This window comes from Neoarius graeffei, chromosome 2 (assembly GCF_027579695.1).
Source record: "Neoarius graeffei isolate fNeoGra1 chromosome 2, fNeoGra1.pri, whole genome shotgun sequence".
NCBI lineage: Eukaryota > Metazoa > Chordata > Actinopteri > Siluriformes > Ariidae > Neoarius > Neoarius graeffei.
The window spans coordinates 68,089,311-68,103,926 of record NC_083570.1 but is presented as its reverse complement, the minus strand read 5'-3'; the positions used below and the strand labels follow the sequence as shown (position 1 = coordinate 68,103,926).

Below are 14,616 nucleotides of genomic sequence, written 5' to 3'. Positions count from 1 at the left end.
GACAAATCGCCAGGTCATTGCAGGGCTGACACATAGACACAGACAACCAGTCACACTCACACCTATGGTCAATTTAGAGCCACCAATTAATCTAACCCGCATGTCTTTGGACTGTGGGGGAAACCGGAGCACACCCACACAGACAACATGCAAACCCTATACAGAAAGGCCCTCACTGGCTGCTGGGCTCGAACCCAGGACCTTCTTGCTGTGAGGTGACAGTGCTAACCACTACACCACCCAGTGAGTGTTCCATCCATGCATTATCTGTAGCCACTTATCCTGTTCTACAGGGTTGCTGGCAAGCTGGAGCCTATCCCAGATGACTATAAGTGAGAGGCGGGGTACACCCTGGACAAATCGCCAGGTCATTGCAGGGCTGACACATAGACACAGACAACCAGTCACACTCACACCTACGGTCAATTTAGAGCCACCAATTAATCTAACCTGCATGTCTTTGGACTGTGGGGGAAACCGGAGCACAGACAACATGCAAACCCTACAAAGAAAGGCCCTCGCTGGCTGCTGGGCTCGAACCCAGGACCTTCTTGCTGTGAGGCGACAGTGCTAATCACTGCACCACCCAGTGAGCGTTCCTCAATGCACAAATAATTCAAAGTAATATCTGTACTTTCATTCATCTCTCAACGATGTGCCTGTGAGAAATAAATGGCTTTGTGCTAAATCAGAGGCAGCACTGATATAGCAGCATTTCCCACTATTATTAATATGAGGAACTTGGCCTCACAGACCAAGTGAACAGAGGATATGCAAAAATGTGTAGTCTTCCGTGTTACTATGACGTAACAGTGTCCCACCCTCCCGTTTCGTGAGTCTCCGCCCATCCGTCCGCATACTGCAGAAGGCACGGGAAAGCAGGAACAAACCATTCAGTCAAGGGGGGAGCACTCCAGAAATATGTCATGTTATCGGAAGTGTGAGAATAGACGTCGCCTAGAAATAATCATTATTCTGAATGAATTGTTGTTTTAATAATACTAATATTTCTGGATAAATTGTTTTGCTTTTGATAATCTTTGAAAGCGCTGATTCGAAGACCCCTTTTCATGGCTGCCTCATCGGCTCGTCCACCAAGCTGCCATGTTGGTTTGAGGGATCGTTGTTGCTGTGGGAGTTCGGGATGAAAGTTTATATTTTGAAGTTTATCTGTTGTTGAACGGTCCAAACTGACTTTTATTTGCGGGATTATAAGTTTTGTTTGTGAAGAGGGTACGCGTGGAGAGAAACCCGAGCTCTGAGTTGGCTGTTCGCGGAATGCAGTTCCTGGATGGGCCGAGTGCAGGCCATGATGATGTCTGATCGCATCTATTTCACATAAAAAAAAATTAATAATAATTAAAAAAAAACTTCACCGGGATTTAAACACCAGGACTCCTCGGCCTCGTGTTTTTGCAACATGAGCGCACCAACGCCTCAGAGGAGGCTGACTAATGTGGGCTCTTTGCTTCTCACCCCGCAGGAGAACGAGTGTCTCTTCAACTACCTTGGCAGGAAATGCATCGTAAGTTCTGCTGCATACTGCGACTTTACTTCAAGTTGACTTGGCAGCTCTGTTTTCTGATAATGTTATGTTTGGCTGGGAATTTCGCCTTTTAAATGGTCGCTTTGCTGCGTGGATGTGTTCATAGCGGTGTTTGTTTTGATGCAAAGCTAACCCGTGTAGCCTGTGTTAGCTGGGGTTGACATGGGGAATACAGACTTCTTCGGACAGCCTGCTCGGTCATGGACCGTGAATTCCGCCTGAGGGGAACACCACAGAACACTCTTAGAAGTCTGTCTTTAAGTGTAAATCGTCTGTCATGCCTTTCCTACACACTGCATGTGGAATTCAAATGCATTAAACGAGCAGTTTGTTTCCTCCTGCAGTGTAGGCCAGGGAGCCGGGTTTGTTTACCTAGCGCTGTAGGTAGCCATCTATATGAGCACAACAAACAACACTTTACACACCAGTTCAGTTCTGTAAGACTTCATTCAACACCTGAAGTTTTGCTCGATATCATTTACAGGACTAATTATAACGGTTAATGATGCTAGGCACGTAGCCTGAAGCATACACTTTTTGTTTGTTTGTTTGTTTGTTTGTTTCCTCCACTCTACGCTTTTCATTAAGGTTAGCTCAAAGAACACAAATTACTCTTCGTTAACATTTTGCAAACCCTTTTTAAATTAAAATCACATTTTATTATACCCTCAAGTGGGTCTTTGCCAAAAAAAAAAAACAGTAAATATAAATATACGTAGTTTGTTGGAAAACAGTCTAATTAAAAATTAACTTTCATCTACCATCCTAAAACTACACTTTTAGAAGAAACCTTGTTGTTAAACTTTTCTAATTTAAAGTGCCATTCCACCATTGGATGTATTCTTTGGCATAAAATGCAATATATTTTATGACGACATGACTAGACAGAGAAATCTTTTAGCTTCAAAATGATATATCGGACATAATTTTTTGACAACGACAAGTATATTAATTTTGCGACCAAAGTCACCTACCCTTTTAATTTCCGCGCGTGATGTCATCGGCAGGTTCCCCTTCTTGTGTACCACGTGTCGGTCTATTTTTAGACCAGGAAACCCCCAAAGTAAGAGAGTCATTTCTCCTCGTATATGGGGGCCAAAAAATTGCGAAAAATTTTGAGTTAATCTTTCAGTTAGCTAGATTTATTGGTATTAGCTAGATTTATTGGTATTATTTTTATCGCGTTCTATCCGCCATTGCCGATAATATGTGCCACGTCACGTGGTACACAAGAAGGGGAACCTGCCGATGTCATCACGCGCGGAAATTAAAAGGGTAGGTGGCTTTGGTCGCAAAATTAATATACTTGTCGTTGTCAAAAATTATGTTTGATATATCATTTTGAAGCTAAAAGATTTCTCTATCTAGTGATGCCATTTATATATGTTGTCAAAATATATTGTATTTTATGCCAAAGAATACATCCAATGGTGGAATGGCACTTTAAGTGTTAACTAAACACACCTGCATTAACTAGTGTTTATTCCTATTATTTATTACTAGTCTATATGCTAACTTAATTATGTATAGCTAAGCATGGTCGCCTCACAGCAAGAAGGTTCCGGGTTCGAACCCAGCGGCCGGCGAGGGCCTTTAGGCCAATTTATGCTGACAATGCAGTCCTCGCAGATGGTATCTGCGTAGCCCCCCCCCCCCCCCCCCCTCGCAGATGCTCTGCGCGCACCTCCCAAAAATTGTGACCACCACAGAAGCCTCGCAGACGAGAGGGCTCTGATTGGTCCACTCTACATCCGCTGTACACGCACTTCCGCTTCCCTACTTTCCCGGTTTGGTTTGTTTTCACTACCGCCATTTTTAAAAACACGAGCGAAGATGGAGCAGCACGAAGAGCGGTTGATCGAGGAAGTGAGGAAGTACGTACATCTATACGACTCCAGTTCTAGTCATTATAAGTAACCGGAGGATAAACACTCCACTAACCACACCCACCAACTACTCCTAGCGATTTCGCGACTTTGCGCCCCCTTGCGTTGTGGCGGTGAATAACATCGCGCACGCCTATTACTCCCCGCTCAACGATAAATTACAACTGTCTGCGAAAGCCTTGTCGCAAGAGCATGCAGAGGCCCTTTCTGTGCAGGGTTTGCATGTTCTCCATGTGGGTTCTTCCGGGTGCTCTGGTTTCTCCCACAGTACCCTTGAGCTAGGTACCTGACCCCTGATTGCTCCCCGGGCGCTGTAGTATGGCTGCCCACTGCTCTGGGTGTGTGTGCGTGTGTTCACTGCTTCAGATGGGTTAAATGCAGAGGATGAATTTCACTGTGCTTGAAGTGTGCACTGTGCTTCTTATCTGTAACCGCTTATCCTGCGGGGGGCAAGTTGGAGCCTATCATGGGCCTCTTGCCAAGGGTACACCTTGGACAAGTCGCCAGCTCATCGCAGGGCTGACACACACAACCATTCACACTCACGGTCAATTTAGAGCCACCAATTAACCTAACCTGCATATCTTTGGACTGTGGGAGGAAACTCATGCAGACGCAGGGAGAACATACAAACTCCACATAGAGTTTGCATGTTCTCGTCGGCCGCTGGGTTCGAACCCAGAACCTTCTTGCTGTGAGGCGACAGTGCTAATCACTACACTACCGTTGCGCTTTTGCTGATTAAGCGCCACAAACATTTAAATGACGTCAGTCAGTGTGACATGATTTTTACCCTAGAGACAGAATCAGTTGTTGTTGTTTGCTTCTTTATTTAAAAAAAAAAATTCATACAAGTGTTAATTATTTTCACATTATCGTCAATATGTTGTATTAATGTTGAAATGCATGGCTTATCAGGAAACCTTAATGTAAAGCACAACCCTTGTGACAGGCTACACAGTGAACTGATGCTAGTTTTAACGTTTCAGAAGAATGTGATTTCTTCCTCCTCCAGGTAGAACGCTAATTCCTTCTCTGATGAGTCATTTGGTAGTTGTTGTTGTTTTCAAGTTTGCAACCATTTTGTTCATTTTTGTTTATGAAACTGTCTTTTTCAGTGTTGGCTCAAAATGTTCAAAAGCTCAAGTAGAGCTCTGTAGGAAATGTTGTGAGCCCGCCTGCACTCTTGGGACTAATGGGCCTGTTTGGGATTTGAACTATTTCCTGCCATTGCATCCCAGGCAACAGTAAATCACTTGCAGGGAAGCATTAACCAGTACTTCATTTTTGTCTCGCATTGGTCTAACAGGGGGCGGCATGGTGGTGTAGTGGTTAGCACTGTCACCTCACAGCAAGAAGGTCCGGGTTCGAGCCCTAGTGGCTGATGAGGGCCTTTCTGTGCAGAGTTTGCATGTTCTCCCCATGTTTATTTTTTGGGGTTTTGTTTTCGAGTACTTTTTATTTCATCCTCAGTTGGTTCAGCAACACGCTCCACCATTTTTTTCTATACTCACGGTATATGAGCCGATAGCCTAGTAGTAGAGTAGCCGATCAGAGCGCGCGACTGCTCATATCCAGTGAACGTGAATAGAAATTATTTATAATAAAGGTCCGGGTTCGAGCCCCGTGGCCGGTGAGGGCCTTTCTGTGTGGAGTTTGCATGTTCTCCCCGTGTCCGCATGGGTTTCCTCCGGGTGCTCCGGTTTCCCCCACAGTCCAAAGACATGCAGGTTAGGTTAACTGGTGAGACTCTAAGGCCCTCTCCACACGGCAGCGGATTCAGGTGAATCTGATAAAATTGTTTATTGTTTCAGCCTGGCGTCCACATGGCACCGGCGTTTTGGGTGCCCCAAAACGAAATCTTTTGAGAACGGGTTCCAGAGTGGAAAGATCTGGCAACGTTGCCGTTGCGAAGTCGTCTGGATAAGTAGAACGGATTTGTTTACGATGACGTCACAACCACATGATTGTGAGTGCTTCACGCCGGGTAGAAGTGTAACGAACTCGATGCGAGTTGTCAACAAATCCTATAACTTGGTTCATGAAACGCGCTTACAAAATAATTTCACTGTGAATATTTGTGTAATGGTGCAAAGTGAGAGAGAGGGTGAGTGAAAGACTCTGCCCTTAGGGCAGAGTCAATCCCGCCAGCAAAAATAGGGAAAAAAAGGAGCGATCTCACCTCTTCAGATGTTGGTTTTAGTCCTACAATACATTCCTCAAAAAGGGCGTAGAAGAACAAATTAATCCATCAACGTGTAGCATTCAATTTATTCCAGACCATTAAAGATGCCGCCTTCCACGTAGAATCATACGTCATCCTCGCCACCATATTGGATGGGGCAAAGCGGAGAATAAAGATGCCTCATTCATGTGCTGCGTTTAACTGTACCAACAGGTTTACCGTCCAAACGAGATCACATGGGATTACCTTTCACAGGTGAGACTGGAAAAATACTTTTCATTGTATTTGGTCAGTATAACGTAACTTTATGAACAGATTTTCCTGACTTTGTGGCTAATATGAAGTCTCGCGCATAATAGTTTATGCGCATGCGTCCTTACTTCTTCTATTGTTCTGGTGTCTCCGATGGGACCGTCTTACAGCGTACCTAGAGGTGTGGCATGTGTATTGCATCGTTTTCAGCAAGCGTTGCGTTGCCATATGTACCTGATATTTTACTGATCCGTTGTCCATGTGGACGTGATATTTTTTTTAATAACATCTCGTTGCCGTTGTCGTGTGGATGTAGCCTAAATTGACCGTAGGTGTGAATGTGAGTGTGAATGGTTGTCTGTGTCTATGTGTCAGCCCTGTGATGACCTGGCGACTTGTCCAGGGTGTACCCCGCCTTTCACCCGTAGTCAGCTGGGATAGGCTCCAGCTTGCCTGCGACCCTGTAGAACAGGATAAGCAGTTACAGATAATGGATGGATGGATGGTCTAACAGGTAGAGTTTGTGGAATGAAGGCAGTTCGTTCCAGCTCAAGAATGCTCACAATCCTTAAAGTTTTGGTTGCCTGCTTGTCAGCGCTAAAAGGAATCTGCTAAAATTAGCAACTTTTTGTGCAGAGTCAAGTTTGAGTTTCACCAAGCAAGCAATGTTAGATTTACAGTAAATAAGACAGTTGACAGAATTTAATTTGACTCTTAAGTTCGGAAGCAAGCATTAAAGGATGAAACGCAGGCTGCTTCTTGATCTAAAGCAAGAATTCAGATGCAAGTGCTTGGAAAACTAGATTACTCTTTTGTGTAAGTACAGACATGAGTGACAAGCTGAGGTTAGCATGGAGATATTCCTACACAGTATATAATTAGTTGTGTAAGTCGTCATATAAATCATATTCGCAATATTGGCTATGATCATGGCAGTATCACAGAAGACTGTGATATGCAAACAAGCGAGAGGTGACCAGGTACTAAATGGTTTATTGTGCGCTGTGATACAATAGTATCAGATGCTTCATGTGAGTGGAATAGGGTCGTGGGGTTTGATATGTGTTCCTATGTAATTGCAGTATTTTGTCCATACACTCTATGGTACCAAATAAAGATACCAAACTGTACTCGTTCTTGTACCATCTTTTACAAAATTTTAGTGTGTATCTTTTTTTTTTCCCCCCACCTGGAAGCAGGAATATGATATAATTTAAGTTACCTAATTGGACCTAATTAGTTTTAGAATAAAGCCTTAAAGGTACACCACATGTGCCTTCCCAGGTAAAAGATATCTGTTAAAGGTACGAAAAAAGTACCCTTGATTGTACTGCCAGAGACGTTATAAGGGAGGACACAAACCACTTCAACAATCCTGAATAGAAATCTATAGGGAAAGTCTATAGGGAAATGTGATCGTCGTATGCACATATCCTACCCCTCTCCGCAAAAAGCCAACCATCTGCTGAACAGGGAAACGTATTAAGCCAATCATGCAGTTGCACATGCGTAGTAGAAGTATAGCAACCTTGCGCATGTGTAATAAAAGTAAAGGCCCCTGTCACACTTATTCCGAATTAGCAGGAATCGAGCAGAACCAGCCGGAATGAAAAATTTTTCAACATTCGTGCCACATTCGGGCGGGAATTTCAAACTGACCAACATTCTTACAGCTTTGTAAGAATGCCGTTCGAATACTTGGGGGGCCGTCCACACGAGTACGTTTTTGTCGAATCCGCATAAATACTTTATCGCTTTGGCCTCGCGTCCAGACGGATCTGGCTTTTTCGAGGTGCGAAACCGGTATTTTTTGAAAACGGGTCCCAGAGTGGGAAAATCCTAAAATGCCAGATAGCCCGGAGTCGTCTGGACGGCGAATGCGGATTTTTTTCAGAAACGATGACGTATAAGCCCCTCCTCTCTAACCTTTAACCTCAGCCGCCACCGCTAGACGCGTCATAACAATAATGGCGGACTACAGGCTTGTGCTCGTACTGCAGAAACGTCCAATGTGACACGAAGTAGAAGTTCCACTTCATTGTCGGTCCACACAAAAGACTTTCCTCTTCCTCTCAGAGTTGCGCTGGCCATGATCATCCTCTTCTCGTGTTATGAGCTTGTTTGTAAACAGCGTGTGACCTTTATACGCATGCTCCATGGCTTCTCTTCCGGTTTTAGTGTATTGGTGTGGCAGCGCCACATACAGGCCTGGCATATGTACTACAGCGTTTTGAGTCGTTTCCAGTGAATCCGTGTGGACGCAGATATTTCTGGAAACTATGCCGTGTTTACAGAAATTTTTTTCAAAACGACAGCGTATTGGGTGAGGCCGCATACTCGTGTGGACTGGTCCTTAGAATGCGCTTCAAACCTGCCTCGAATGATTCTGCCACATTCCAGGTGTATCAGCTTTCGAATGCAGTTCAAATGTAGTTGGAACAAAGTAGGAATACCTAGAATGCAGTAAGAATATTAAGAATGCACTTCGAATGCCGTACGAGTGCAGTTCGATTGCCGGTCGGAAAGTGCCTCGAATGCTGTACAAATTCACCTCAAATTCCGTTAGAACGCTCCCGGAATAGCCGCCGAATATGTTTCAAACATCTAAGAATTCAAAGAGAATGCAGCTCGAATACTTAGAATGTACTTTGAATATCCCGGAATATACGAAGAATTTTCATTCCGGCTCATTCAAGGCACATTCGGGACATTTTGGCAGGATTTGAAGTGGCTTGCCATTTCGATTTTTCCCTCAAACGCGATCAGAACGTTTTGAATGCTGTTTGAATGACGTAAGAATATTTACGTAGAATGCAGTTAGAATACACTTCAAATGCCGTTTGATCCTCTTCGAATGCACCTTGAATGTTTTGAGCATGAGCAAAACATTTGAGCCAGCCATAAGAATGGGCCCGAATGTTTGGAATGCAGTCAGAATTTTTAGAATGCACTTCGAATATCCCGGAATATACGAAGAATTTTCATTCCGGCTCATTCCGCCTCTAGTGTGACTACCCTATAACCGGGGGGACAAAGTCACCAGCCTTATGAAGAGGTTTTTATTAGATTTGGTTGACTGATTCTATACAAGCAGATTTCATGTCCCAGCGGCCATTGAAAATGCAGTTATCGTTCTCTCCCCGTTCATTTAGATTGAATCTTGTTCTTTACATATATTTCAGTTTTGATCATCTTAGCCTGAAATAACTACGCAGTTTTGTTACCAAATGGCTGCCAAGGGGCAAGACTTGCCTATAAGGACTTGAGTACTACTCCAGTGGCAGGAAAAATGCAGTTTGGTACCTTTATTTCCCAGTCCATTAAGATTTCTTGTCCATGCTGGATAGAGCTAAGAGGCAATTGACAGTACAAGCGCAACGTTCACTCGAGAACAGGCAGCCAAAGAGGCAGGCCATAAAGTGGGCTTTTATAGGGGCGACTGGATATGAGACATGACGATGGGGTCCGTTTCCAGCAGTCATGCATCCATTCAGTACTGCTTTCTGAACAAGCAGTGAAATCATCTGAAGGCAGAGTGTGTGGATCAAGTTCAGTTCAGACGATTGGGGAAACCGAGGGGGTGTCGGGGTGGGCAGAAAGGAGGTAGAGAGAGGTCCAAACAGGGATGTGTGCACAGTCAGCAGCATTTATGGACAGGAAGTGAACTGCTCTGCCTCCTCCACTGCAAGGTTTTTGCCTGAAAATATAGTAATGTGAGCCAGTGCTCACCTCCGTTCAGATTTCCACGTTAGCAGCAGCACCGTCTGAATTACTGTAAAACAGCATTTCAAACCTGAGCTGAATGTTTTAAGGTTCATTTAAAAATCCAGCGAATGCAGTATGATTAGTGTTAATATTATGCAGTCAGTTACACTTGAGCATTCGAAAATATTTATTCATTTCTGCAAATACTCAACTGTTGCTTGTGGTCTGATATGTGAGCTGGTGACGTTGGATTGAATGTGATGAACTCCCTCCCAGGTGCACGTCTCTGTTTTAGGGTTCCACTGAGCTATCGGTGTGTTTCCTTTAGTCAGAATATCCTAATGCTGAGAGTGCTTTTTTTCGAGCATGAGCAGGAAGCAGTTTTCCCTGTTTGAGATGAAGAAAAGCCATGTGTTACTGACGTGGCAGTTTAGCACACAGATTGAATTACTTCCCTGTCTTGTTTGTCTTAGTTAGTTGCCTACTTTGGCATATTTTGCGCATTGGTATTTTCCAGGCCAGTTTCACAAGTTATTACCCTGTTAATCCTTTGTTATTTCTGACAATGACTTTGATTTTTGACCATATTGTTTGTGTGTGTAAGCAAGCAAGCAAGCACATTTGTCCATGGAAAATTTTTCATCTTCTCCGAGATCTTGGCTTTGTTCCTTTTGACTGCATTGCCAAGACGTTGGCCTGTTTTTTGCCTTTGCTAGCCTGCGTCCTAGAGGACACAACTTACTGCTGCGCTCTTTTTTTCATGTGGCTCACACTCACGGAGTCAATGTAGTCATTGTCATGGTTCCTTCTTTTTTTTATTGTAGTTCTTATTAGACTTTTAGTAATGCTTTTTTATTTATGCATAACTCAGTTATTTTTTTATGCATCAGTTTATAGGTTTTATTAGTGTTAATTTCCAGACTGTTTATTTAGTTTTATATATTTATAGCTTTAGCTCTACAAAATGTACGTAGCACATGTCTATATACAGTTGTGGTCAGAAGTTTACATACAGTGACATGAATGTCATCTTGGGTATGAATGTCATGGCAATATTTGGGCTTTCAGTAATTTCTTTGCACTGTTCTTTTTCTGTGGCAGAATGTACAGCATACTAGGGATGTTAACCGATGACCGTTTGACCGGTGGTTGACCGAATCAACGTCAACAGGTTAATTTTTTTTTTTGGTTGTCGGTTAAAAAAAAAAAATCAATCATTTTGAAGCTGCCGATTTTGGAGCGGAGAATCTGGAATTCTGTGTTGTAAATGCTTGGGGCATGCCATGTGGTGTAAGGACGACAGCTGACAAATCAGAAACGCCCATTCAGTCATGTCCCGCCCTCCCGCCCCAGTTGAAAACAGCTGCCACTCGGCGAGAGAAAAGTGTAGACACAGGCTTTTTAGCTTACAAATTACCAGGGCTTTGAACCAGAATTTTTTTTTCCTATTGGTTCGTTCCGAACAGAAACGGAATTTTAACGTTTCCGGTTTTGGGTTCCACCATTAAATAGACGTTCCCGAACCGGTTAGAACAAAAAAGATTTCGTTCCCGGAACGGTTAATTACGTTCCCTGTCAGCTGTTTAACAAATGGCTATAAAATTATGTCTCTGTCTCATCCAGCTTAAGCCAAATGTAGGCTAATTCTATTACAACCTTCATTAAATAAGACAAGAAATAATTCAAAACAATTATTATTTCAAATGTTGGCGATTTGGATTCTCAGTATGTCTTCCCATCTACACAAACATAAAAAGTGTCAAAAATGAAAGATAATTCGTTTAGTGTGTTACCAAAGGCTAGTCAGGCCCTATAGAGGGCTACCGCATGACGTCACCGCGCCGCGAGATTTTGTTAGGCGCCATATTGGAAGACCAAGTACACATCTATGCAAGTACATACATTCATAAAACGAACTACACCTGAAATGTAGCCAGGGCCGGTTCTGCCCTAATCTGGACCCGGGTGCAACATCGCGCAGCGCCCCCCCCCCCCCCCCCCCCCCCCAAAAAAAAAAAAAAAAAACACCAGTCTAAATCAGGACAACCATCACATAACTATAACTATAAACATTTTATATCAACTATTTTAACTAAATGGGCTATAATAAATAAGCCTGCAGGCAGCCACGGCGGGCTGCCTCAGAAAAGTAACCATTTGTCCTACCTTAACTCGTTTTGCATTTTCTGCCTCCTTTTTTGTATTTTCGACCCTCCGTTTATTTTCTTTCCTTTTCTGAAAACCCGATTTGTGTCCAGACATTTTGTTCTGCTACCAATGAACTAACTCGTCAGGTCTCATCTCTCGAGCCCGCGATGATTCCCGTGGGAAGCACAAGAACTGATACGTTTTTACAAACAGCCAATAGGGAGGTTGCAACGTTCAGGCTCTTCTTTGCTCAGACACTCAGTAATGCACTTACTCACTTATTACCACATAGAGACGTGATAGTAGTCCACCTTTCCGCTCTCTCCATTCAGTCAGCGAACGTCACACAGGAAGTGAACCCCAGCGGGTCATAGAAACTTGCGCAGGAGAAGAATGACTTTTTTTTATTTGTAGGCTACGGAAACTTTGAGGAACGAAATAAAAACCGGTATTAACCGGTTACCATTATTTTTAATAAGCGTTTCTGTTCCGGAACATAAATAATAAAGTTTCTGGTTTCGTTTCTGTTCCATGTGAAATAGAAAAAGTTCCCGGTTTTCGTTCCTTGAACCAGTTCAAAGCCCTGCAAATTACTATTCTGTTTTTTTTTTTTTTAATTATTATTAGAAGGCACATCGAGTTTAGTCCTGCCTTGGCCAGTGCATTCTGAAAGTATGTTTCGGTCTGTAGCCAACAATGCATGTTATTGCAGATCATATCTCTCCACACAAACTAAAGGCGCAGATGCCGACTTTTTCACGGCTGAATCATGCAGATCTGCTTTTTTTTTTTTTTTTTTTTTTTTTTTTTTTTTTTATAGGGGGGCGTTGGAGTGTCTGAATAATTTCATCAGAGTAAATTCTGTATTAAAATTACTAAATAAGCAAATGCCGTTGAAATTATTCAGACACTCCAACGCCACACGATTCAGCCGTGAAAAAGGCGGCATCCGCCAAAAGGCGCACCGTTTGCATCCCTGTTAAACTCATAGGTTAACCGACTTTAACCGGCTAATGAGGCTCGGTGGTCGGTCAAGATTTTTTTTTTTTTTTAGTTTTCGCCATCCCTACAGCATACGTCTTTTTAATTAAAAAAAAAACACTCGAATTTGGTGCACAATTTCTTTGGGTTTTCTGAAATCAACACAGGGTCAAAATTATACATACAGGGTCAAAAATTTACATACACTCGCTTAGATTATTAATTCAGAGGTGCTGAAACTTCCAAAATGTCTCTTATCTTGCCAAGGCTGAGGTCTCCTAACCTCCTGTTAGTGATCATGATTGACTACAGCTGGAAGCTTTTTTGTGCCTTCATAAAAAGGGTTTGTTTACAGCACTCATTGGATTGACCAGCACATAGTAAAATGGGCAAGTCCAAGGAGCTCAGTGCAGATCTAAGAGAGAGGATTGCAGATATACACAACTCCGGAATGTCTCTTGGAGCCATTTCTAAACAACTGCAAATTCCAAGACCAGTTCAAACTATTTTATCCAAGTTTTTGTGAGGTGTAGTCACTTTGCCAAGCCACTTTGTTTCAAGAAAGCCCAAACTGTCACCCTCAGCTGAAAGGAAATTGGTTTGGATGGTCAGGAACAACCTGGGAACCACCATGACACAGCCCTGCCATGAACTGGAAGCTGATGGATCACTCACTACGTTTACATGCACATAGAGAGAATCGAATTTCTGCCGTTGCTCGACTGAAATCGAAGTTCAAAATGCCATGTATACACCTTAATTCGGCTGAAATTGAACCGAACTTGATTTCTCGGAATCGAGCTACACAACCTAGTTTATGCGATTTCTGCCGAGCTACTTTGTGCATGTATATCCTATCGAGCTAGTTGTCGAGCTACTTCCGAAAGTGACGAGTGACGAGACCACAAGCGGGAAACACAACAGCCTCGGTCGGCATGACAACAGTAGTAGTGAGCAGCAGAAGAGGTCAGGAGGAACAAACGAAGAAGAGAAAATGGCGATGTAGAGCTCTCTGAAGTGTGGGTGGAGCACAGAGGACGGCAGGACAAAGCTTCTGGTACTAATAGGCTTTTTATTGTCAGACTTTTCAGTTTAACAGCCTACTTTTATTCCACACACACACACGCGCACGCGCGCTGTGTTCTAGTCCCGGGATGAGCTCTCCCCTCTGCTCTCCCTCTGCCTCCTTAAATAGGGCGCGGTTACTGGGAAGACACACAAACACAGGTTAATTACCGTCAGGTGTAGTGATTCTTCCACTCACCTTCCCTGACTCCGCCCTCCTGTCACAGACCGGCGCTTGACCACGCCCCCACTGCCACAGGCAAGCAGAAACGTGCACTTCTGGAGCAATGAGGAGACAGAGTTCATGCTCATTCAGCTTAAGGAGTTGAATATATTAAAATTCATGGACGGGAGAAAAACGCGCAATGGAGAACACGGAACTGATAACTTTGTTTACACTCTTGAATAGCTCTTCATGACGACAACCGGAAGTGTACCAACACGATGGGGCGTGTAGCGCCACCTGTGGCTCGGGTGCACAATGTACCTCACACAATAGCTCGATTTCAGTTGTGTGCATGTAGGATTGGATTTCTCTGGCACCCTGCTGGGACCTTCAGCTCGATTACCGGCAGCAGCTCGATTTGGATGTGCATGTAAACGTAGTGAGTGTCTGAAGTTCAGATCACCATGGACTAAGAGGCTGCTATCCAATAAATAACCCCCTGCTCCAAAACCGACACCTTCAAGCTTAACTAAAGTTTGAAGCTGACCACACGGACAAAGAAAAAAGCCTTCTGGAGGATAGCTGTATGGTCAGATGAGACACAGAGACATTGTTTGGCCACAATGATCACCATGTACAGAAGGACACTACCAGGTGGTGGTAGGATCATCATGCTCCAGGG

At 43.5% G+C, this 14,616-nt stretch overlaps 1 protein-coding gene across 1 annotated transcript in view; it reads left to right on the top strand.

The window, feature by feature from the left end:
- The first annotated feature begins 957 nt into the window (after positions 1–957).
- Positions 958–14,616, top strand: part of wasla (WASP like actin nucleation promoting factor a) — a 140,276-nt gene continuing 126,617 nt past the window's right edge. Inside the window, exon 1 of the mRNA XM_060914775.1 lies at positions 958–1,525. Within this exon, the coding sequence (XP_060770758.1) occupies positions 1,421–1,525 (105 nt within the window). The 5' untranslated portion in view covers positions 958–1,420. The remainder of the gene's footprint in view (positions 1,526–14,616) is intronic.